The sequence below is a fragment of the Schistosoma mansoni genome, chromosome 2, assembly GCF_000237925.1.
Source record: "Schistosoma mansoni strain Puerto Rico chromosome 2, complete genome".
Taxonomy (NCBI): domain Eukaryota; kingdom Metazoa; phylum Platyhelminthes; class Trematoda; order Strigeidida; family Schistosomatidae; genus Schistosoma; species Schistosoma mansoni.
The window spans coordinates 14,213,557-14,240,887 of record NC_031496.1 but is presented as its reverse complement, the minus strand read 5'-3'; the positions used below and the strand labels follow the sequence as shown (position 1 = coordinate 14,240,887).

The window sequence follows — 27,331 nt, the reverse complement described above, 5'->3', positions numbered from 1 at the left end:
GAAATTTGAAAATCGATTAAATAACAGACTGAATTTAAGTGGACAATCCTTGGAAATCAGGGACCATTGGATAGAAGAAATGTCGTAGTTAAGAAGTTTCAGTTTGCTCAACCACAGTCAAACTTAGGACTTTTAAGTTTCACATCCAGCCTTCAGATTGTTGAGTTAATACATAATGGTTTATATTCCTGACTTCAGTCAATTCATGATATCGCGTCGACAGTTATCTATTCTCACTAGTGATATATGTCTCATACCGCACGTCGTTGAACTTTAAAGGTCACTAGTATTTTGGGAATTTTTCTCAAAGTTACTCACTAGTGAGCACCAGTGAGGATATAAGATTTAGTTGTTTTAGACAAGTTGATTTCAATTTAAACAAAACGAATTATTTTCAATTGAAAGGACTGACAACTTTGTAGGGATTTTATGTACAGCTGCCTTTTTATTAATGGAGAAAATAGGTAGGCTTTCTGTTTACTCCATACAATTACATACAATTTTAAGGGATTTTCTTCAGAACATATAATTCGAAATGTACAGACAGAAATATCATGGGACTTAATAGAAATGTGTCATCCCACGCTATTACGCACTTTATCAGTAAGGGAGAGGAAACTAACAAAAGGAAAAGCAAAACGTCCCAATTACATCTTGTAAAACATATACATCTACTGGGATTTGAATATTTAGAAAGTGTCAGCATTACAGTTGACCTAGACACAAATGTGATATTATTCAAACATACAAATGTTCTGTCATATTTTTCAGCACCTCAAAATAAACACTTCCAATCGCAGGTGGATAAAAAGAAAAGACTCAAAAACTGGAAGATAAGAAAATTCCATTTTTGTAGGGTAAAAATCAATTTCCATCACGTACTTCATCCATAAATTGTTTCTTTTTCTGATACTCTGGCGATAGAGGTGCTCCGTTTTCAGCATTATTAATTTCTTCAAGAATTTTTGGACAAAGTACCAAAAGCATCATTTGTAGAGGCCAAACAAGAATTTTCTTCCGCCCACTTTCAGCACAAAGTGAAGTGAACAAATCAAACAGACGTTCACAACAGTCTATTAGTGAAGAAGAAAGATATACATACGAACTTAAGGAAAAATTTAAATGGTAAAAAACAACATGATAAAAATAATCAGCAAACGCATTTAGTAGTTAGTTTTGGCAGAAAAAAAGTTTGAACTGAATTGTATATATATATATATATATATATATATATATATATATATATATATATATATTGTTGAAAATCTTGAAGAGAGTTTGGTTAACTATCCACTACTATTCAATCGACAGTGTGAGAATTTTGCGTAGAATTCATCTTTAAAGGGGCATTTATCGATAGGTTTGAAATGATAACCAACTTGAAGGTTTTCATACTCTGGACAAGTTGTAATTTAAGGTATGTTTCATGACGTGAATGTCAACAACATATTGACATCAGACATGAAACTTCAATGATCAAACTTTCAAGGTATCTTAGTGTTCATTGTTATGTTTCCACTCTATCCATGTGAATTATCTAGTAAAATATGTAATTCATTTTATAAGCTACGTATTAGTCACTGAAACTGTGAAGACTGTCGTTAGTCGAAGCTATGTCCATTTAAAGTCAATAAATGCTAACTTTGACCACTAAAAAGATTTTGTATACCTTTTTGATAATTACCAAGAAGTGAAATTAATCTTCTTCATAATCAAGTGACATTAATGAATTTTGTTTATTTATATCCAAATTAATGTCCAATCTCGTCATAAATATGCGGCTCTTAATTGTATTACTAAACCGCCGTTGAATATTGCATTGTATTCATAGACATTGACTTATCTCTCAGAATTAGTAGTATGCTATTTATTAATATTCAATGACCGATAGATGAACAGACAGTATGCAGAAGAAAGTCTTTTGAAATAAAGAAAGCAGTCATAACAAGTAAAATGGAAAGGAATCAAGTCCTAGGAATATTTCCACTATTATTATTATTGTTATTACCAGTCAACTTGCTCTGTTATACAGAGTCGATATTACTCAGTTTATTTTAATATCTGCAGTATTACTAATTTATAGAACCCACCGGCCAATTCATCAATTGGTTTCTTTTGTAGTTCATCGAATTCCTGGGGATAATTTTCTAGCCAGTTCCAAATGGCCTTCACAAAAGAAGTCGAAAGGAAACATTTTAATTACTATTGACATGAAGAACAGAAAAACAGAAACTAAATGTATGTTTATACTGAGTTTTACTTAGGGATCGGTTCTAACATATATTAACTATTTCCACCTTCAGAAAGAATTTTATTTTCTGTTATTAATTTTACAGTTTATTGACTGGTATAAATGATTGATATGGCGACATGAAAACAAATAACGTGAACATTTATTATAAAGACCCAAAGCACTTGGTTTAGCCTTTTTCAAAACTATGGTGTCATCAACAGGATTTTAAATGAGTTTCTAACTATTGTTTAAATCTCGATGTTTTACCATCTTTCTGAAACGAACAAGATACTAAGCAGATAAAAATTACTACGTTTGATAAATTCACCGTACGATAACTTATAGAATCAAACACCGATTATTTTATTATCTATCATAAGGTTTGGAATTTTCACTTTTCTCAAATTCCATGACATATTCCATTTGTTACCACCTCTACTACTGAAACCTTGGAGAAGTTATTTGTGTCAGTTGCACAGGTTTCCCGTGATAGATAAATTTGAATACTCAAGAGAATAGAAAATAACTCATAATCTTCTGGCTCGTTCAAAACATCAGTTATCCTGCCAAATCACAGGGCTATTTGATTAAGCGTTTAAAGATCATCAAATTTGTAACTACAGAATTGACTTGTGAGCAAATACACTACTAGAAAACAGACTACAGTAGTAAAAAGTAAATTATTCTAATAATTGATTTTGTCTTGGCTCACTAACCAAGTCAAGGATATTACTCGGCTGCTTGAACATTGATAGTTGAAGCAGAGTTCGAATACACGACCAAGAAGTTAAGAGTCGGCTGCTCTAAACACTAAGAAAAAGCTTCACAGATCTTGGTCATTTTTACTGTAATTGAACCATCTACAATTCATGACTAGAACTTTGTTTACTTTTTAATCCGCTTACTTTAACACAAAAAGTTTATTCAAATACTAGGACTTCATTACTTTGAAGATCACTTCAGCGGAGAGTTGAACGGAGAAATAATTGACCTCCTGAAGAGTTGATTATCATTGGATCACGAAATCAAAATTCAACTGAGATAATCACCAACATCTAACCCACGATATAACGTACTATCTAATTTCTCATTGCATGCAGAAGTTTTTACGACCTAAGTTTGTCGGAGAATCGCTGAGGATAAAATTCCTATGACGCATAAGTTCTAAAGAAGAAAAGTTAACTGACAATTACATAATAGAATGACGGTCCATTTTTTATAATCTGTTCGTTGCGGAGAAGAGACTGTTTGAGTTACGATTCGAAGTCGTGATTTATATGCATAAAATTATATATATTACCCAGATTGCAATTCAATGACTATCCTATATATTCTCGGAATGCCGGTCTCGTAAAATCGCGTCCATATTTAACATTTTAATTAAAAAACATGACTATTTAACTCACTCTTTCCAAGTAAACAGCAAGGTGTAACCAAGTGGACTTTTTCAGTGATCTGAAACGATTGCAAATTTCTTTGTATTGTGAATAAAGCAGGTTATATTTTTTTAAAATAGTACCTTACCTAGTATGAGGCGTGATAATTTACGCATATCTAAATTCAAGTGTTGAATTAACTCCAGCTCATTGGCTTGATCAACATTTGATTCATCTTGTGCAGCTAAAGCAAGACTATTAAACAATACAAAAGAAACATGAAAAAATGTAAACATGAACTTGACACAAACGATTATTCGAGAATATGGTAACTTATACAGATGTTATTTGTTGATACAAGTATTTGATTGTCAGTTACATCAACGAAATCAAGAAGACAACTGACCATATTTTGCTTGCATAATACACCACATCGTTTAAACTTTCGGGTTACAATCTTAGTTGTAAATATATTACATACTGCCTTTTTCGATTTGTTACTACTTATTTTTGAGATTACAGTGTATGGACACAGGAATTTTATTATACTACTGTCTAATTCACAAAAATATTTATGATATACTGAAAAACTGGCTTCATACACATAGTCCTCGAAACCTTAGTGGTGCTAGTCAACACCTAACTGGGAAAATCACAGGGATATTGAATTGCAGGTTAATTAAAAACAGACACTGTGAATAATTCTTTTATATGTGATGAATCTGCAACTTGATTAATAGAGAATTTAGTTTCGAAAACAATACAGTTGTGTAATTTTCATTTTACGGGCAGAACATACCCGGTAGATGTTAGTACTAAAGATCACCAAAAACTATTACTTTAAGAAAGTCGACAAAAACAACCAAACAGAAAAGTTTATAGTGTGCTTACCAATTAGGTATCCGATTGAATACAGCATTAAAGTATTGTGTACTTAAGGCGTATAGAACTTGCGATACCAGCAACAAAAGTTGATTGTACATTTTTCCATTTTCACTAGTTAAATTCATAAACTAATTCAAATTAATGCTATACATAAATTTACATTTAACACAAGGTTTCTAACTCTGAATAACTCTTGAAGTAGGTTTTTGACCAGAATAGTCTCATCTAGTCGGGACGTATCGTGAGGTTGCTAAACAAAATAACAATTTATTTTATCTTTTTAAACATACACATGTAAGACATTTCTCCAATGTTTCCAATACAATCAAAAGTGAGTCACAAAAATTTCTTTCTGCGTCTGGTCCGTATACTTGCTATTAAAATAATTAGTAGCAATATAAACCAAACTGAACGGCACATGAACTTACCATGCTGTCAATGTTTTGAAGCATTTTTGTTAATCCAGATATAACTAGTGAAAATTTATACCTGCTCACGTTTACTAAACATTCTTTATTTCTTTCCATATTTTGTGTAGATTGAGCAGTATGTATCCCAGTGCGTATAGGAAGCTTGAAAAAAGTAACAAAATCTATTGAGAATTGTCTTCATGAACTAAAAATATATGAAAAACTATTGATTATAGTTTAGGATTTTTACTTTTCTTAATGACATTATTAATTTCCAATAGACGAAATGAGACGATAGGGAAGAGTGGCACTTGAATAATAAAGCATTGTGGGAATCGATCTTGAAACTTCATAAATACTTGCACCAACTATTTATGTGGATTAGTAATCTAATAGTTTGCATTCATTTTAATCATGTATTCATCAGGATTCAAGACTGATTACCATATAATAGTCATTCTTTGACCAACCTAACAATAATTTAATCAAATACAGGACCAGTAACATGTAAAATCGTGGATGTCTAGTTTTCTTGCAAACTGACCCGATGAACGAATCAATAGAAAAGATGCTTGACAATTAACTAACGGAAAACCTGATAGAGAATGAACGGAAATACTATAAATTTGCTAATTTGATATTATTCTAAAACTATTTTTAATGGTTTGGGTGCCTTATTTTAAACTATAGGGTTACATGTTCGTACAACAGTCAGTTTATTTCGGTGTAGGCCAAACGATAATATATCTGGTTCCCATGGTGTATTTTAAAGTCCGTCACACGAGCATGCGTTATGCTACTAGGCAGCAAAGAAAACCTGACAACTTTGGAATAAATAAGCTGAATATTTATATTATTCACAATTATTGACAATTTCAATAATTTGGGTGAAATTTGATGCAAGGGAAACCACATGCGACAATTATTGTTGCTGTATATTAGAGGAAGCAACCTTAAAATGTACATACTTCTACTGGTAGTAAGGATTTCATAGTCAATTAGACAAAAAATATCGAGGGAATTTTTAGAACCTTTTACGCTGTTATCTGTATTGCTGGATTTCAGGAGATATGTCAAGTTCCTTGGAAGATCTCTGCACTACAATTAGACAAAAGATGATAGAAAATACTCTTAAAATAAACGTGTTTTATTTGTTTTTAGTTATTTAATAACGGAGTCAAACTATAGTCCCACTGAAAAAGAATTAAAGACATTTTAGAGCAGAACGTTTTTTTCAAAAACATCATTTACTCGAACTGTAAAATCGTACGAACAATTGGTTAACGAATATGGTGATTTATTAAAAGTAAGAGGGTCGCACCATTTTAAGTGTCAGAGGGAGATTGCGCAACGGTCGACAATGTAAAGAAATATAAGGTGAAACCAGGTTAGTGAAAGATGATCGTCCATTTGACAAAAGTGGAAAACGTTTCGATAATAAGGGATAACTGAAAAAAAAACGATCAAAGAACATTGTTGTCTTTGTTAGACAAAAATTTGTAAAATCTAAAACCACACTTAATAACGTCATTCTCATTGTAGTGAAATTGATACAGAATCGACAAAGTCGAATGGATCTAGCGTTCTGTGTCTTTTGGGCTGAATTTTAACAGGTGGTAGGATTTCTGCTGGCCATCTAGTAGTCCCATGGTATGATAAAATTCTCATATCTAGTATTGGCCTTGGGAAAACATCATTTTTATGTACTTTTGGAGGGCCATATAGTCTTAGAATAACAGTACTTGATGGTTTTAGACGCTCAAAAGGATCAACGCTGACAACTGATACACCTTCCATTTTCTAGAGATTTTTCGCAACTCCTCATTCGACTATTCTAGTCGCATCTGTTTGAGGTTTTCCTTTGGAAACCTTACCGACAGCTGACTATGTGGATGATAATTTAGTAGTCTAGACCCGGCAATTTATAAAGGACAGCTTCGAAGTAGTATAATTCCTAATGTTTTGGAAATGGCATGAATGAATTTGTAATGGACGTCTGAGACACGATTGATGTCAGTGAACACAATACAGTGCTGTACTGCTTGACCGTGACGATATTTAATCCTAAGTATCAAGAGTGGACGCATGATCGAACTGAGTATGAAAGCAACTGTAAATAGGTTATCCTAAGAAACAATTACAAAGGCTGACAGTTTTAGTGACCATTCACTCTTCTGCTCACAAACTTCCTAAGTGAGACATCGACAACTTACTCTAATTCTACTAGATTAAAGTAAACAGGCAAGAAGAAAAAATAAACTTAAGAAGTTTCAAATTGGGAACTTTTTGGAACTTGTTATTATTGAGATATAATGAGCTGTCAATGATCCATGTATCTTGACGTACCATGTATCACTTTCTTAAAGCAGACATAAAAGTAAAAATAAAGGCAGGATTTTGCGAGATATAAACGACATTCTTTAAGGAAATTTAGTTTGAATATTTGTGATAAGGCATTAAACCGTGGTTTTTTTCCCGGGTTCTGTAGTAATGTGAGAGACTTTCATTTGCACTTCCTAGGCGAGAGCAATTTCAAGCTGAACACTCTAAACATCGCATGAATTAATACCAGATAGTCTACTTTCCCACAAATTTCCCCGGATAGTTTAATTTTCCCACAAATTACACCATTTACGACATATTTTAAAGAACGAACACTTTTTTCAGAACCGACACTGTATTTTGCCTTGCTGTTCTACATTTCTCCATCGCTTTTCCTTTTTTACATGTATTAGCCATGGTGTCATACACGTGAAGTAACTTTAACTAAGGTTCGAATGTTTTGAGATTTATAAAATTTTTCTAACATGAGCGGAAAAAAGTCACTCACCTGGGAATCAAATCTGGAAAGTAAAAGCTGTACCCACTCATTCGGTCGTTTGTCAGCCATTGGGCTATTCTACACACGAAAAGCTAAAGAACAATCAGACCGCCCTCATAACCCATCAAACGGAGTTAATGGAGTTGTGGTTATTTAAAAGAACGATCGCATTCAATAAGGTTCGGAAGTATACAAACGTTTCTACACATTAAATACCAACTAGCTACACAAGCTAAACGACTCTGTATGTATTCTACAATTATTCTGGTAGTATTAACCTTAGTGAACATGTAGCGGTAAATAAATCCCCAAAAACAATATCTCTGTAAGTCTTCGACATTTGATGCTGACCACATTAGTTTTGGTGGCGTTCGGTCACGCATCCGCACTGGGCCCAACTTCTTCAACAGTCGTCAGCCAGTTTAGATCAGTCCCTTCTCGATGTATTGATAACCTAAAAAATATATCTTCATGAAACCGCGCTTCTGACTTTTGATTTCACTAGGTGGGCACTATTCAACTATGGTAGGTGTTGCCAGTTAAAGTGCTGTCAAACTTCAAATACTTGTGGCATCTTCATTGATGAGCCTGACGTGATCTGGTACGCCTGTTTATAAACTGTGAGTTTGTTCCTTTTTAGAACTTTATAAAGCATTGATTTACTTTAATTTTTATGTATTGTTATATTTTTTGCATTTTTACATAGTTTTCTTCCCACCACCCTCATTCCAGCCAATGCTATTCTGGCTCGACAACATCGAAGCCTGGTCCTACTACGCGCAAACCGAGCATTGGATTGATCGATTCACGTGCGAAATTCCTCGCAGTAATGAAAGCGTTATGAATGGTTATCCAGCGGATTCAACAAGTACGTTTCACCGAGAATGTTCACTAGTGATATTTCTGAAACTTGTGAAAATGTAAAATAGCCCATGATCATCTTTTCATAAGGTCCTTAAAAACGACAGCAACGATTGTAGTGCGAATGGATTATCGGCGATTGAATGCGAAAGCCATTCCTAATCGTTACCCGTTGCCTCCTATTGAGAATTTGACAGCTACCTTGAGGGTTACGACTGCATTTTTCTTAAAATTGACTTGCTTAAAGCACATAACCAAATTCACATTGTTACTGACGACATTCTGGAAACCGCTATCATCACTCCCTTTAGACCTTACGAATTTTGGCGAATGCCTTTCGGTTTTAGAAATGTTTCACGGAACTTCCAAAGTTTCATTTTAAAAGCTCCTCGAGGTCTTAACTTCGTACATGAGTATATTGATGGCTGCTTGATTGTAAGCCCGGATAGTGAATCTCATCTTCTGCATCTGGACACCGCATTCGAACGACTACAAAACCACGGCATTACTGTAAACATTCAGAAATGTCGTATAGGAACCAACTGCTTAGATTTCTTAGGACACACTATTGATGCTCAAGGCCTATGACCTCTTAGAAGAAAGGGGCGGCCATTCTGGATTACCCAGAACCGACCGCCACTGGGCAATTGCGATCATTTAACGGTCTTGTAAGTTTCAATAGACGGTTCAAACCAAAATGTGCGTCCCTTATGAAACCGTTAACCGACCAACTTCGTGGTAATGCGAAACCCATTAATCTGGAAGACACTGCGCGGAAAACAGTCTCCACATTTAAGGGACTTATCACAAAGGCAACCATGCTGGCACATCAAGACACTCAAGCACCCATTAGTATAGCAGTAGACACATCCGACTCAGCAATCGGAGAGGTCTTGCCACAATGGGTTAATGACGCCTGGCAACATTTAGTAATTTTCTCGAGAAGATTTCAACGCTCTGATTCGAGGTATAACACTTTCGATAAGGAACCTCTAGTCGTTCATCATGCTGTACAGGACTTCCAATACTCTATCGAAGGACAGGAATCCACTCTGTTCACTGACAATAAACCTTTAAATTCTCTATGAACTCGTCTTTCGACAAGTACTCACCTCGTCAGTCTAAACAACGGGGCTACATTTCGGAGTTTACTTCAGATATACAACACATTTTTGGAGCTAAAAATGTAGTTGTAGACGCCTTTTCGCGTATAATTTCCTTGACTAGTTTCCAAGTAATCGACCTCCTTAAACTCACTCAGCTGCAAAACAAGATACTGATCTCCAGAACAGTCATGTTTGACAACTCTGAAACTACCGGTCAAACAGATTGGAAAAGGTCAAAAAACTTTACTATACGACACATATACAAGTAGGAATCATTCAATAGTATCGAAACATTATCAACGCAACGTCTTCAATAGATTGTAAAAGCTTTCTCATCCAGGTATTAAGGGGAACATCAAACCCATAAAAGAACGATTTTGCTGGCCTGGTATGAATAAATATGTGAGGGAGTGGGCACGCTTCTGTATAAGCTGCCAGAAATTTAAGGTGATTATGCACAGCAAATAAGCCCTCGGTTTTTTCAAAACTCCCAATGCTCGTTCATCTTGTTTAAGTAAGACTGTTACCGCATCTAAACTGGTATTCTTATCCCACAACGTTTGTAAAACCGTTCCACAAAACGGTCTGAAGCACTACCTGTCAAGCGGCTCTTATCTTCGCCAGTTCGAATTCTTACTCTTCCGTGTTCAACATACTCTACGACAAAGTTCAAAAGTTTTTGTATATCGTGATTCATTACAACGACGTCTCGAAATGTCTTACGAAGGACTTTTCAAAGTCCTTCATCTGCAACCCGAATACTATGTCACCGACTAAAACGGAACTAACAATAACGTCACGATTGACCACATTAAAGCCACGTATGTGGAAGGGAATCCTAATAATTTTCATTTTTCTTCCATGATTGTATATCACCAACGTAGATGGTCTATATCGTATAACTGGGAGGCTACTCCAGTAAAACGAGAAATGGAGATAGACATGAGAAGAATGAACGAAAGTTGGATAGAACTAGAAAGGAGGGCTCAGGATAGAGTGGGTTGGCGAATGCTGGTCGTCAGTGACATTTCACTGTCTCTACACATTCCAATAACACGAGCCTCACAATTATGATAACTTCTCTGATAATTAACGGTCACGATGAAACTTCGCTAGTATCCGAAAACCGGACCAAAATCAACGCGCTTTGGAAGAACGGTAAGGTTTCCAGAACACTTCGACAACTGCTGGGCATAGGAAACTGCGTAACATTTTGTTTTACCTAGTTTGCTCGCATTGATGTATCAAGAGAAAAAACATGCTTTTTGTCTTGCACGCTAGTATATTTGTATATTCTTTTCTAAAAACCCAAAGAAAAACTATTGTGCAGAAGTGTTTTATAACGCTACTAGCTTAGGCAGTTGTCTGAGCTCAAGGGCAAACCTCAAGGTGTGTAGTGGGCTAGGAGTCTTAACCCTGGCAGCTGTCCTCGTTACATCTTAGTGTCATGGTAAGTCGTTGTGGTTTAGGTATAAATTTTTGAATTGTTTGATCTCGAAAGACGATATACTACTCATCAGAATGAACAGGTAGAATAAAACCATATCCAACATCTAGACTATGGTTGAAAAAATCATACCGAGTTCGTGGAAATTTTGACGAAATCTTACTGGAGTCCTGTTATAGGCTCTTATGAAATGCGATTGAAAACTTGTATGTTTACTACTCCGGATTTTATCCCTCAAATTGACATATTAGAAAAGTCCCTACGGGTGAAAACAGGACTTTTTCAAAATAAAACTCAGGATTTCCACTGTTCCCAAGTGGTTCCCAAGTTGTGCTGTTAAATCACTATTAATTGAGGGGGGCATATTAAACATACAAGGCAAATACTCCATATTTTCAGTGATATTGGGGTAATCTCCGAAAGTTCACAGGGAAACGCCCCTTCTTAAGTCCCTGAAATCTAGATCGTAATGACGTCTTTTTCCCCCATTTGTGCCTTTATAAGGCTGGTCGTCTAGTAGCTCTTCAAAGAGCTGACTTTTGCTCATATCACACCACATCATGTATACCTGATATTACGAATTACATCATAATAGGCAACCATGTAGACGGTTCTGACCAGATGGCATATTATCTCTATACAAGAAACAATAGTTAGCGTTTATCATGTCATCAAAGTAGTCTTTCAGTCAACACTAGAAGTACCAGACATTTTATTTATGTAAGGCTGTACCAAAGAGTATTGTATCATAAATGTCGATATATCTAAATAAATCGGACACATGCAAAACATTTTACGTAAACCCCCCTTACATTGTATTATCAGAATTAGTTAGAATAATTTTTGGCGTCGCTTCTAACTTAGGTCGAAAGCACTCTGGAAAGGAAGAAAATATTGGTCAGTGATATCACGAAATTATCAATATTTATATTTCTTTAATTATAAGTATCTGAAAGAATACGCTAGTCAAAGGAATAAGTGAAAAGTAAAGGGGTAGGATTAAACTATACTGCCGAGCCAATCAGAAGCTTTCGCGGGTTTTCAAGGTCACGGCGCTAAGTTCGGCACCTGATGCTTACGTACGGTCGGTTTACAGCGGATTTTAGGGAAGACGTGATAATTTAGCGTCTACAATAGAAGTGATCATAAGATTTTGGCGCGAAATTCAATTATCCATTTGGATAAATAGAGTTTTGGCATTATAGCTGATGCCAGTTCGTGATGAAAACCCTAAGTATTATTCCTAGCCTTAATCATGAACTGTAAATCGTAATTTGAATTCTTCACACAGGTTTATAACCCTCATTTGGTCCTAGTTATTATGTTGACACTCTCAGAGTCACTCTAGCGTCGCTCAAAGGTTGTCCATAACTTATAGTCTCACTCATAACCCTAAACCCTACACCTAAACTTTAACTCTAACCCTAACCCGTAAACCATACCAATATACTAACATTATTGAAGCTATGTGGTCGGGGCTAAAAGAATTTTTGAGACCTTATCATGGTTTCAGAGGTCGACTACTATGGAGCCATATGGATGTGTTCCTGTACCGTATGCACTATGATTTTAGAACTTCTGAACCTATATCTGACCTTGAAAAGTTTTTGACCCATGTAAAAGAAGTGTTTTCACTTTAATTCCTTGGTTTTGTATGATATATTTTTACTGTAAACTAACTGTCTTCTTATTGGCTAATATTTCCCAAGGTCATTTAAGATTCGTTCAAAGGTCGGCAGTATAGTTTAATGTTACCAGTAAAGGAAAATACTTCATATGTTAATAGATGTTATAAAGCCTCATCCTCAGGCTTTGTTGACGGGATACATGTAGCAAGGGTGCATACGGACATTAAAAAATATTGTTTTCTAAGATAGATTGTACGGAACAGTATATGCAATATAAACAACTTGCTGTAAATCCAATTAGTAATTTGGAAGCCTGGTAAAAATCAAGTGCATATTAATTTACAAATTTTACGTAGATCTACGAACTATAAATATTAACATGAAAATATTTAACATATAAAAATACAATAAACCGTCTTGATTGGTTTACACTTACGGTTTTTTTCGATCCTAGCCCACGCTTATATACTTTATCTCTCACATCGTGCGTTAAGCTCTAACTAGCGAAATGTTTAACCTGTCAGATGTCTCAGACAAAAAACAACTTTGAAATCTAGAACATAAAACGCCTGACCAATAGTGTTTGCTGTGATTATGACTTACTGTAAATCTCTGTGGAAAAATCTGTTATCATTAATACCCAACTTACTTTCTGTCCCGTAGAGAGTATGAATAGTTGCAAGTTCCGGTGGCATTACGTAGGCAAAAGTTAGTTTTGCTGACTTACGGAAATCATTTTCAGTGACTACCGACAATTTTGTTACATTATTTGCAAAAAACAATATTTGCAACTCACAAACTGATTGGGGAGTTTTGATCCTTTAAGGCAGTTTCTATCGTACTTAGTTTTTCTGATGTCTGAAGTGGGACTTCCGAAGCAAGTGATCCATGCTAAATGTGTTTTTTGAATTTTGATGGGTGAGTTTCAATGTAAGTGGTCAACTTATTTATCTGATTAGATAAATCACTGATGATTGACATTATTATATCAGTGGTGGTGTGACAATCCTGACACTTGTAGGCACAAAAATAAGTCTCAATACAATTTACTCGGTTACCAGATTCTGTGATGTACATCCTGTCGACGATATCAAAATATCAGTTTTGGAAGAACTGACTTGTAAAAATACACCAAATAAATGCTTTGTGACTGGTGAAAAGTGATGTATATGACCTAAACGGAGATTCAGAGAACAAATCCAAGCTCTTTTTGTCGACCATCAATAATGGACTTTAAACTATTTTCATTGCAGTCTATGCCCTCGATCTCATAGCACTTTTCATATCCTATCAAGAATTATCCAAGTTTCTACCCACAATTCGTGAACACAGTGTGTGTCCTAATGCGAGACAAGTAAATTAGTAGCGACAAGAGATAAAAATTGTTTATAAAGTCCTGAAGGTAATCGAACCACAGGTCCTAGGTATAATGAAAATAGTCGGCTTTCCGTTGCCTCTGAGATAGTGACTACATCCATAGAACGCCTCTGTTAGAAAACAAAAGCAGTATGTTGGCTACACAATATTCCTTGAATTATAGATACTAAAGTAAAAGTAACCATTTGTTTGAGTCACATGACAGCTTAAGCGTATTGACAAAACACGGATGATTGAATCGATCGTTGCTGGTTTGTTTAAATTTCCTCCAGTATTAGTATCTTCTCCGTGCTAGCAGTTCAAGGGGGTGACGATGTATGACTTGAGGTTGCTTAAAAATTCTAGGGACGGTTTGTGGGATAGACTGACTGATAGCACAAGATTATGTTCAGTAAGAGTTCCAGTAAGCGCTTATATTAAATTAAGGATACATTTCTCAGTCTACTTACCACATATTCTCCTTTGTAGCTATCACATCCAAACGATCAAAGTTTCGGCGCTTGTCGTCCACGATGTTTCAGTTCGATATGATATAAAATTAAAGCATGGTATAGCTTGATCACTTTCCCTAAAAAAACAGGATTAGAAGGTTATTTTATCAACTAGAGGTTTTTCATGATATCTCAATTCTTATCACAAGCTAGTGTGGGTGCAATCATTGTTATTTTCCCGTTTTAAAGATAGCATTCTTCCCTACTTCCAATTCACTTTTCGCTTTTTCCCCCTTGCGTTTTCCTTCCTGTGTTTGTATGAGGTGTGAAAAGTAAAAAATATGTTTGCGTCATGTCATTAATTTACCCGAATCACCTAGTCCACTAATCTGAAGTGATTTTATTTGACTTTCAAATAGATTTCGAATACAACTGTATTTGTGTCTATTTAGACAGTCAGTTCATTTTTGAATCTTTTCATCTTGTTACCTTTTTTTTCATTTCAGGGAAATAAGTTAAAATCATATATCTCACTTGGATTTATATTGTTTATTATTAAAGTCATTTTGATAGCACTATTACATATCACATTTTCAGTCGCTTCAGAGGAATATGATGAGATGGTAATTATGTATTCATTAACTGAAACCTCTCAGGCGTATGCTGTCCCTACAGAAAATATTGATATTGATCTGTTTCTGAAATCACATTCATCATATAATAAATACACTACTTCCCAAAAGAATTTGAACGCAACTGTTTTAGCATATGTAACCCCTGTAAGTGACATTATTCTGTATTGACATCCAGATATATAGTGGAATAAATTAGGATATGAAGTAGCAAAAATATTCGGTGGTAAATTCAACCTTATTGCCCCTGTGTGGTTTGAAGTCCAAGGTGAAAAAAAAGCATATACAGTTACTGGGATCCCTGAAATTAACACTGGTTTGATTGACACCTTTTCCAGATTATTATATTTTCTCAGCATGGCTTAGTGAAATTCGCACTGTAAATCCCGGCATAAAGATAGTACCTCGATTTTCCTTCAGTCCATGGGAAAACCGAGATTTTGCCGCAACATTCAAAGATGTTTCTAAAACAGATAAATGTATTCAAAATGTGATCAATATTTTAAAGGTTAGTTTTTGCTCATTATTGGTTGATTCCTTTTTTCCCTGGAAGATATACTTGGCTTGTTCTGTTGTCAGAATGTAGTGTGCAATATTTTATTTTCATAATAGCGGAAGAATTTTTGTTATTGTTAATGAATGAAGTTCCCATCAGCATTCATATGTCATTAGATAGCATGTGATCCCATGACCTATTGATATGCAGTATTCGCCTTGTGAATCATTAATGAGTGCTGCACATGACCGAGTTTGGTGACCATAGCAAATGCTAGTTTCTTATTGACAATTACAATTAAGTAAAGGGTAGTAGGGCATGTCAGAAGCAGCTCACTATGAGTAATAGTAATGTCCATTTATCCCTTCGTCTTGTGATTATTCTCGTAACTTATCCTTTTTGTGAGACAACCTCAGTTACATTATCAATTACTTGTTCTTCATCACACTGTGGTTATTCCGTTGGCATTTTTAACACTAATATTTGTATGCATTTGATTGAGTGTTAATTTTTCGCTTGGTCAGAGTGGTGATGACAAGTAGGATATGTTCTTCTATTTTTATATATATCGTTAAGGTCAGTCCACTTTATGTATATAACAATTATCGGAGTATGTTTGCCACCAGTTGTTTTATTTATTATTTATTTAAACACATAAATATTGGTACAAGGAAGCACCAGATACATATGCGCTACACAAATCTCATTTGATTTGTGTGAGGGCTGTGATACTGCCCAGGAGCCGAAACTGAAGCAGGTGGTTTTCTTAGGGGGTCACAGCCGGAGCCATTGACCTAAAGGTCTAATCCACAAGGCAGTGGAGCATCTTAAGGAGATGCAGTCCCATAGTAGCCGGTGACCAACGATTGGTTCATACGCCATTTGTTTCCTTAGGATACTGCAGCCCATGTGCACCCTTGCTTTGGAATCAGGGTTTTCCAACTCCCCCAGGTGGATCCTCCACATCCACCAACCCGGTTAGAGCGCCGGACATTCGCTTTTCGCCCTCTCAATTTTGTAAACAACAGTAATGCCACGAGAAGGAAGTGAGTAGGACTTCCCTGGCAGAGGCTATATATTCGCGTGGCCATATGAAAGCATTTGGAGAGGGAGAGCGGACTCTCCCCACTCTCGGCCGTACCAGGGCATTTGGGCGCCACCAGTTGAGCATAAGATTATTACTTTTGAACCAGAAATAGCACCTATGGAAGCAGGAATAATTAAGAGGGTTACAGAATTATCTAGTGATATGATACAGAAGAGAGCAAGAAATTAATATAAGGTAATAACAAATGATCGATTAAAATATAAGTTTATAGACTCCGAAAAAGACTGACATTTTGAATTTATGTAAGAAAATATGGTACGATTATTCCACAATGAAAATATTATGATAACGTTTATTGAAAATTCGAATGAGGTGTTATTAATTACGTAATTCCATACTGGATGTAATTTGCTGTGTGACTTGAGAATTTTTAGCACTGCATTTGAAAGTATGATGCGCGTTCTTTTCTTTTGGCTCACCAAATTGTCACATGCATTTCTCGTCGATTGAGTCAGCTCTGTTGAGTTCGTTGGCCAAATCTATAGGGTTCAGAAGGTTCTTCGTCGATGTGGTTATCTAGGTTATCTAGGGCTTACCAGTTTGTAGAGGTTATTCTCAACTTTTGACTCTGAAATCTGATGACCCGTTAACTGTATATTTCTTAGCAGGCTAATTCTCTTTGTATCGCTATTGAATTCATTTAGTAATATTCAGACGCTGAAACACCAGTTATGTTTGGAAAGCGTGTGTTGTTAATATCTAATTAAATTCACAAGCACACTGGGTAATGAGTGAGGAATGTATCTGTATTTTATGAGTGCTAGTCAATACATGACTAAAGTTACTGTTTGTCTGTGTTTGCAACCATTGGGAAAATAGATAAGGATTAGGATTCAGACATGCTTTTAATCAAACTGACACATTCTTGTACATAGTGTATCAGATGTCTAAATTATAGTAAGTAGGTAATTGAAATACAGCAGCTTTTTCTTGGCCTCTCTTGTGACCTGGAAAAATCGGTCATACGAATGAGTTGGTGAAGAGCTACTACGGCTGTTGTTGGACGAAGCAAATAGTAATTATCGCTTAAAACAGAATCTACAGGAGCAGGTTAGTTTTTTTCAGGTCATAGATACGCTGTCCACTTTTCCAATCTTTGTTTAGTGCTTAAATACTGCCACTCATTCACAATAGATCACTGGAATCTTAAATTTAGGTTCTCCAAATACCAAACATATTAGCAGCGTAGTTTTACGGTATCTTAGATTTGCTTGCTGTTTTATTTTTATTGTGATGCAAAGGTTGGACCTGGAAATTTTAAATTTCACCATCGACATAAAATTTGGGACACAACCATGTAATTGCCTGGTTTTCAAGAGGAAAACAATTTTAATTTTTACCTCTCTAGGATAGATGTTTTCACACGGCTTTGTCGGTAATAATATGAACTCGTCAAGCAATTTTGTGCTCTAATTGAAAAAGTCTGGTTTTGATTAACCTGTGGTGAATCATCTAATGAATACGTTGTAGACTCATCTGGATAGATTGTACCAGAAGTCTAGGACTCTGCCTAAAACCGAGGAATTCTCATGAAGCTCTGAATGAGATGCTATGACTGAACTTGAATTGGGATTTTGTTCATAAGTATCCATCTACTTTGTTTTATCATTGCTCGTAACCACTGCACTGTCTCATGAACTAAGATTTTCATCTATAATACATTCTTTGTGAATTGCGTTTGATTTTTAGCTTAATGGTAAGTGGTCTACAAATGTTGATTCACTTTAAAGCGTTTTAGTAACTTCTGTTTTTCCTTACGTCAACTGATCGCATGATGAATTCCACTCATCCAGTGGAACTGACATTCCAACAATGTTTTTATTCCTATTGCCACTTTGATGGGGAAGTATTTTATGATTTATAACAAATGACCTTTGGGGATTGATGAAGTGGGTTCATATAATGCTTGTCAAAGATGCAATCATACAATATGGCTGATGGATAACTGCTCACGAAACTGAATCATTCACTTAAAACTCCGACTAAACTGATCAAAATCACTAGCCAGCAGAATAGATCTTTTATTTAATAAAATAACACGCTTACATATTGAATATAGAAGAAATAAAAAAGGACCTGAAATTTGTTGGAAAATAAATCGTTGGGAGATACAGATTATGTACGTCATTCTAATAAAGTTAAGACCTGACTTTCAGGCTTAATTCTTATCCAATTTATCAAACTCAACTGTATGAATCTTCTGTTTCTGTGGATTCTGTTTAACAGAGAACATAAATAAAGCACTGAGATAATTAGATGATCTTGGAAAATCGAAGCTAGCAAGCTAATTTTGGTGAATTCTCAATACTCAGAAGTTTACAGTTTACTAACTTTATAGCATTTGCATTATTATTTTGAACATAACTAGCTTAACTTTTTGCTATCTAATTACGATATTAAAAGAATTCAGATTGATATAAAACAAATCATAGATACTAGGCTAAAGAGATGATTTGTAATCATTTCTTGTTTTAAAGTCTAAAAGCAGTTTTTTTGAAGTTATTTTAAGCATGATAGCTTCGAGTAACTATTTACTTCTAATCCCAGATCCATTACCAGTTGTCACCCACGATTTCATTTACTTTCCAGTTCATGGTTCATATTTTCTAGTCAATTTATGGCAACTATTCACTATCATCTCTAATCATCCACCTCACCTCTATTTTTACTTAAATGCCATATTTTCAAATAACCTTTTAACTCTTCACTCTTTAAATGAATCGTTTTTGAGGAATATCCCTTCTTCTGTTCCTAATTTTTCCTCCCTAGAAATATAATTTTGATGGCGCAGTCATAGAAATGTGGGCACAGTTCTCCGGCGTAGAATTGCAATCACTAATAGATTTTACAGTACGACTTTCTGACAATTTACATTCAAACGGCAAGCTTTTTGTACTCGTTATCCCACCTCCTGTTTACTATGAGTAAGACATTTTATTTTGCAAATACATACATTGACCTAATTAATCTGGAATTGTTAGAGGCATAGAAGGAAGATTTAAAGAAGAGGATTTTAGATTATTGGCCGATTATGTTGATTATTTTAGCTTAATGACTTACGACTATTCTTCACCTCATAGGTGAGTTTATTCAAACAATAAATTCGTATATTTTTTATCTTCTAAAGTCTGTTGAAGTCTAATTAGTTATTCCTAATTTTGAAGTTTTTTTCTTCCTGGAAAACGAATCTTGGTAGGTTTCATATGAAATTTAACATTCCGAAAAAAATAAAAAGGTTAAAGGTATTTCTAATCACTAATGTTTTCGAAGCATCGCTTTTGTACAATTACTATGGGTTTTATGAATTTACTGCACAGCAGTTCGTTCCGTCCTACTCTATGGCAGTGCAACATGGCCGATAAGAGTAGAGGATATCCGTAGGCTACTAGTTTTCGATCATAGGTGTCTTCAAAGCATTGCTCGTATATCCTGGGACCACCGGGTAAGTAATGCAGTTGCTAGGAAACGGGTACTAGGCAAGGATGGCAAATCGATTAATGAAGTAATGAAACTTCATCAGTTGAGATGGCTGGGACACGTGTTACGTATGCCCAACCGTCGACTGCCCCGACGTGCAATGTTTTATTGTATAGGAGTAGTTTGGAAGAAAGCTAGGGGCGGCCAGACCAAAACGTGGCACAAATCCATGAAGTCACTGACAAGTGGACTGAGCCATGTTGGTAGGTGTAGACTACCTGGTTGGGATCCGCGAGGTCATAGCAATCGATGGTTAGAGACCTTGAATGACATGGCTCGAAATCGTTTGCAATGGCGAAGGTGCATCCACTCTTTGTGTTCTCCCAAATTCTAATCTTCTGGATTCTTCATGTCCCTTTTTTTTCTGGTTCCAAACATATTTCACTGGATTACACTTCTTCAAAAATATCTTCAAACCCTAATCCTTCGGATTACTGCTTATACTCTAACTACTTCTACAACTATGGGATTTGAATCGACAACTGCATCTCTGTGTTTATGTGGTATGGCAACTCGAACTGATGTACGTACGTACGAAGTTCTACTTTATGACTGATTGACTGACTTATGGAACGTCGCCTCACCAACATGTATGACAAGGAATTCATATCACCACAAAAGAAACAAAAAAATTGAACATGTATTTCTCCTTTCTCCATATGAATAAATTCTAACAACTTAAGTATGAATAAATATCGATCTGGTTTAGCAACTCTTCAACTGATAACGACTGCAGTTTTTCGAAAAATTATGTGAATACTTCTAGATTTATCAGGCTGTTATAACTTGTGGCCGAGTGGATACCCTAATAATACCGCCAATTAGCGAGCAGCGAATTATCGATTGGAACAGTGACACACGAAACCTGTACGAGCAGTCTAGAGTACTTATCGGTCCTGCATCTGCCTAGTCCAGCCAGTTAAGTCCAGAACAGCCTCTGTGGTATGAATCATTATATTTCAAACATACTGAGTTTATATACCAATCAAACTGACCACATCGTACCATAAAATAGGACATAACATGTGTACAAGATTTAGCCAAACGTGGCTGTGAATGTGGGAAGCAGTAATTAATAGACTAGGGATAACTCAAGAATTGTAAATCGTATAATAATAGTCTATAGGTCAAAATAAAGCTTAAAATAAGGGGAACATGAATATGAAGTTTAGTTACTTAGCAATTTTACGATAAAAATATATGCACAGTATTAGTTCATAAATAGATCCCAAAGTTACCATTCATTATCCTTATCGGGACATAACACAAGCATAATTTTATGACTGACCCACGGAAATAATGCTTGTCTTCTTGAACTTATCCCGTCGATCTCGCTTGTAATTTGGGCTTCAAAATCGAGCATTTCAATCATTCATCAATCGTTAATCACTGGCACATGCTTCAGTAATCTGAAGCTTAGTTCTGTTTTTTATTGGTTAGTGTCGAGTTACCCAACCTCCATTTTTACATATGTCCTTACTTCTTTCTTTCAAGTAAACATTTGCCCGTATATCCTATCGATTCTTTACAAATGCAATGTCTTTTCAGTTTTTGACATTTTGCCATCAATAGGGCAACTTCTATAAAAACACAAAAATCTCATAGTTTGTGTTATCATTTACTTGGAAAATGAATAACTTTCCAGTATCCGCTATTATCTGAGTCAGAAGTTTCAAATGAAATCAATGAGATGAATCATTGATATAATGTCCTTATAATGCAGCATCACTGTTTTTTCAGTCTAATCAAAGTAACCGATGTGTTGATACCATTTGACTATTCTTTTCGCTCAGTTGATATATATATATATATATATATATATATATATATATATATATATATATATATATATATATATATAACGTGTATAATAATTTTGTTTCACTTCTTGTTAGCAAGTTGTACGTTTAATAATAATTTTTAAACTCTAGTGTACACGACTATATTTTTGTTATATAATTATTATTGCGCTTTTCTCTGGAACCATATAACAGGCCTGGGCCTAATAGTCCTTTGAGTTGGGTAGAAGAATGCATTAATCGTTTGGTTCCAAAGAATTCTTTAAACCAAGCAAAATTGCGTAGACAAATTTTGGTTGGTTTAAACTTTTATGGAATGGATTACTTACCTAAAAAATTAACCGGTGAACCTATTAGAGGCAATGAGTAAGTGTTTTATTTTCCTCTGAGGCATTTCCTTTTCGCTTCATTTTGTTGAAATTTTTTTATTGATTTTATTGCTATCCAGGAATGTTTGTCATATACAAAGCGTATAATATATATATATAACCTTGTTGTTTTCCATATCATATTCATCAATGGAACTGCGGTTTGTTGGTCTAAGCGCTTTACTTCTAACTATTTAATTTAAAGATTCGATCCTTAACCTATCCACTCTGACTCAATAAATTGAACCAACCAACCGTTACGTATTATGAGTAGTTTAAAGTCTCGTGCGTCGACTGTGGATTTATTTTGAAGAGAGCGTAAACATGGATTTAAGCAGAATAATATAAATTCATTTTATTTAGCTAGGTTTTTATCAGCTACCTACAAAGCAAAAATTATACACAGTAGTTAGCGTACTTATGGAAGTGAACTGTGAATGTTTCATTTATCTCGGTGTGTTTTAATAGTGCCTAGTGTCCTTTGGACAGAATTATTAACTTCAGTGTTGGTCAGTCAGCTACAATGTAGGACCAGGCACGCATATGCATCAGTCCAAGTCTGATGATATTGGCCTCCTTAATAGTTAATATCGTTAACTAATACATAACATCAGCCATACTGAAGTTAGTAATTCTGTCCAAAGAATACTAGGTACCATTAAAACACACCGAGAGAAATGATACATTCACGGTTAACTTCCATAGGTACGTTAATTACTGTGTATAATTTTTGTTTTAAAACATTCTAGGTTGTAGGTAACTGATTACAACCTAGCTAAATAAAATGAATTTGTGTTGTTCTACTTAGATCTTTGTTTTTGCTTTCGTCAAGTTAATAGGGAGAACTTTCAAATCTCGATTTACTGCTCAGTCTTATCAGTAGTTTGATACATATTTATTATTCTATCTACTAATTTGACCATAGCTAACCAAATAATTATCAGCATATTATACTTTTCTTAGCAGCTCGGTTAAAGTTTATCGTTAGGATGTTTTCAATCTAGGTTTAGCATATTTTTTAACACTTATCATCTAGACTTTTAGACTAAAAAAATGTATACTATCTATAATATGAGTTCCAATGATAACTAAAAGTAATCCATTCTAACTAAACACGGGCTATTGGGCTTTGCTTCAAACATGTTCACACGTAAGGATTGGTGACAATACCTAACTACCCGAACCAAATTAGATATCACAATCCAGAAGTTAGGAGTCGAGTTATGTTATCAATAATGGATTGCTCTACAGGTCCTTGCTGGCCAGACTATTTCAAATTTACTGCCAAGCTCTTTATAAATAAAATATTCATCACATGAATATTTAACAGTATACTAATACTATGGTTTAACTGAACTAAGATCACTAATACGGTTGTGCATACTAAGTGCTAAACACAAAAGTACGAATATACAAGTAACTGAGTATTTCAAGCAATGGGTAGCGTATTTTAGTGTCAGTTTATCTTATTTTGACAGCTGAATAGTTTCACCAGCCCTCGCCTGAAAAATATAAATAGAAAATAAGTAGACAGGGTTTTGTGGAGATTTCAGTATTTTTCATAGTTGAAATCATGAGTCAATTGAAGCTAGACCACCATAAAAAACCTGGAAGCACTGGACGGCCGTTTCGTCCTATTATGGGACTCCTTAGCAGTGCACATACACGATCCCGCACTCGTGAGATTCGAATCCAGGACCTACCAGTCTCGCGCCAGAGCACTTAACCGATAGACCACTGAGCCGGCATCCAACGATGTTAATGTCTAACTTTAACCAATCCACGAAGTTTGAAAATAAGTACATAATCCTATACTTGGTAAATAAATTACATTATTGTAATGTAGTTATTATGTTTGCAAATATAAATCTCAGTCAATTTTATAAGCTTCTGTGTCTCAGTTTTTCGGGATTTAAAATTATCAAAAACGTTTTCCTCTTAGAGGTTAACATCAAGAATATATATATTGAATAGATACTTATGAGCTTATTACTGGCTAGCTCCAAAATGAATTCTTGGTGTGAAAGCGTGATCTATAGGGACAATCAAAACGGTGACATTAGATAAGAACCGTGGTGTATCATAAAAGTGACTGAAATTGAAAATACGGACCGTTGGCTTCCCACCCAATGGTCCTAAGAAGTCGTTTTCGTCCCGAGATCTATATGTCGTTTTGATTCAAATGATTTGATTCAGTTTTGGCTGGTGGGTACTCACTTATAAAGTCTCAAACTTAAGACAAGCAGTTTTTAGTTGTCTTTGGCATTAAGTGAGTCTTCAGCTGATGCCTGCTTATATTGACAATCACTTTTCATATATACATACATCCGTTTTGTCCGATTATGTTAAGTTATAGATCAATAATGTTGGGGACGTAATTAGGGGAACTCATTCTGACAACTCTTTAACGTCTTCGCAAAGATAATTTTCAATCAAATATTGTCTCAAGTGACTTCAGTGTAGCTAACGTTTAAAGCAATCATTTCACAAATTAATATTTTATTTTCTTTATTCTGTTATTTAGGGTTATTGAAATAGCTAAGAATTACCAACCGAACTTTAAATGGGATAAAAAATGGGCTGAACATAGCTTCTCGTACAAGTAAGACTACTTTTCTCTTTGCTCAATAAATACAGTGAAACAATTACCATAGGATAGTCATTCTGAAAGTACTATAAATTTTTCATTACGATATTCTATGATTTCAAGCTTTTTTGAACATTGCATCATTATTTGTGGAAAAACCTAATGATAGTAAAATAATCTTAAAAGGGAGTCTGTGACTTCAAATTCAGTAGTCAATGTCATCTTCACTTGGACTATGACTTTTTATCTAATGTATTTTTGCTATTGTCATTTTTCTATCTCAATTTCTATATATGCTTTGAATCGGTCTTTAAAATGTTACTGTTTAGTACACTCATTTTCTTTTTTCACCAGAGTTCGCCTTTTTTTCATAGGATTTCTTTTAATGCTTAAAGTTTCTGTCACTCCTATTCTAAGTCACAGTTCGAGGTATGGTATTCATTCTCTTATTCGTTGATTTTTAGTTTAATACATTTGGGAAGGTTCAACCTTCTAGATAAGGTTCATTAAGAGGAGAAAATTGTTGTGCTTCGGCTTTTATTTAATGTCAATAAAAAATATGTCTTTACGTAACACTTGAAGCTATCTAGTCAATATTTTCCCTTGTTCTGTTGCAAACATGTTTATTTCATTGCAACCTGTTCGTTTTCCGTTTAATTTATTTCAGAGTATTGTAACTTAAATTTATCCCCCAGTATTTTCCATCACATGCCAGTTTCCGTTGTTTTTGTCTTTCATTCTACTTCAATTTTTTTTGCTAAATGCCGTATATTGTTTTTGTTGTAGGGACAAAAAGTCGCAAGACCACTTGGCTTTCTATCCTACCTTGATGTCGATAGCTCAACGTCTGCAAACTATACTATCCAGAGGTACGGGTGTTTCTATCTGGGAGATAGGACAAGGACTAAATAGTTTTTATTCACTGTTCTAATGCCAAAACTTTACATATCGTCATGGTATTTATGTGCATATTTTTTATCTTTTGGAAATATATTTTCATACGTCGAATTACAGTCACATTTATGTTATATAATGTATAAACATATACTTTCGACTGTATAATGCTGTTTTTTTAGACTAAACTTCCATTCATTTTGTTTCCTGTTCTGCGAGATCGTATATGTAGTTAGATTTTACTCGCTTCATAACAAACCGTTTAATATCTGATTTCTTAGTCACAAAAAATGATATTTCCACACTTGGACAAAACTATGGGAATCGGTTTGAAACTATTGTGGCAAAAGAATATATATACGGAGCAGTAACGAATATTTCAATTTGCACCGAATATCTCCTTTATCTGGAATACTTAACCAATGAACTTTAACTGGGTTTGTCATCACATCACAATGCTTATCTTCTGACAATAAAGATCAATTCCTTAAAATGTTTTGTTTTGAGCTCTATTGAGTAGTTTAGTTATAACTTCAGAGTGTAAGGACTATGACAGATATGGAAGCAAGTCACTTATTCAAATATTTCGAACAGAAGGATTACGTCAGAGAATGCGATTATGGCTTCAAACTGGTGCTGAGAGTTGAGTACTGCTTGTAGTAAAATAAGGATTTCTGCGCGTAAAGTAGACTCGGTATTTTGTGAGGTCTTACTCAATATATCTTGTACAGTAATTAACAAATTACACTTAGTTTGAACATAAGTTTCGCAGGTTTACTGAAATTTCTGAAGATTATTAAATGTATACTTACAAAATAATATAATATAGCAGGTGGTTACTGTTCAAATCCAGTGTAAACAACAATTTCTTATTGCATTTAGTTAGTTTCCAAGTGCTAGGCTAATATGCTGTTCAATTAAATAGATGTATGGTACATAATTTCCTCGTACATGCCCTAATACCATACGTTCACGCGTCCCAGTCTTTTACTATCCCTACTCTCGTGGTATCCTTACAATTAATCTTGGTGTTACGACTCTGTCCACAGAGTTGCAGTTCGGTGAAGTATCACAGGTACTATTGTGCAAAGTTTGGACATAGCTAGATTGTTAATGTAGAGGAAACGAAGGACGATAAATTTATTACAGGTTTCTGCATGCCCGTGGAGTCAGTTGGTACTTGTTTTTAATGCCATAAGGCAATAATGGACGGCTGTAGTCCTCGATTATCAGGAAAAATGTACTGAAAAATAACTTACTTATGCCTGTTACCCCCGATGGCCGCCGACCAGCATTCTCCAACCCATACTGTCCTGGATCTTCCGCGCCTAACACCGGTCTTTACCCCAAATGAGTCGGTGAGTTGTCCTTCATGCACTATTTGGTAGTTTAATC

General features: G+C 35.0%; 2 protein-coding genes across 2 annotated transcripts in view; one reads left to right on the top strand and one right to left on the bottom strand.

Moving 5' to 3' along the window:
* Window positions 1–7,794, bottom strand: part of Smp_148460 (putative neurofibromin) — a gene marked incomplete at both ends in the record, with an annotated part of 92,036 nt that extends 84,242 nt beyond the window's left edge. The window contains 9 exons of the mRNA XM_018795782.1: window positions 883–1,073; window positions 2,091–2,166; window positions 3,640–3,707; window positions 3,758–3,864; window positions 4,501–4,622; window positions 4,676–4,744; window positions 4,785–4,868; window positions 4,923–5,066; window positions 7,735–7,794. Of these exons, the coding sequence (XP_018650060.1) occupies window positions 883–1,073; window positions 2,091–2,166; window positions 3,640–3,707; window positions 3,758–3,864; window positions 4,501–4,622; window positions 4,676–4,744; window positions 4,785–4,868; window positions 4,923–5,066; window positions 7,735–7,794 (921 nt within the window). The remainder of the gene's footprint in view (window positions 1–882; window positions 1,074–2,090; window positions 2,167–3,639; window positions 3,708–3,757; window positions 3,865–4,500; window positions 4,623–4,675; window positions 4,745–4,784; window positions 4,869–4,922; window positions 5,067–7,734) is intronic.
* A 5,887-nt stretch (window positions 7,795–13,681) lies between these two features.
* On the top strand, window positions 13,682–26,240 carry Smp_148450 (putative chitinase; the record flags this gene model as incomplete). The annotated part of the gene is made up of 11 exons (XM_018795781.1): window positions 13,682–13,697; window positions 14,021–14,121; window positions 15,082–15,198; window positions 15,232–15,354; window positions 15,394–15,523; window positions 15,564–15,715; window positions 19,581–19,735; window positions 19,793–19,891; window positions 22,283–22,453; window positions 24,980–25,057; window positions 25,829–26,240. The coding sequence occupies 11 exons, from the start codon at window positions 13,682–13,684 to the stop codon at window positions 25,971–25,973; spliced, it is 1,287 nt and encodes a 428-aa protein (XP_018650059.1). The 3' UTR covers window positions 25,974–26,240.
* Between the last annotated feature and the right edge of the window lie 1,091 nt (window positions 26,241–27,331).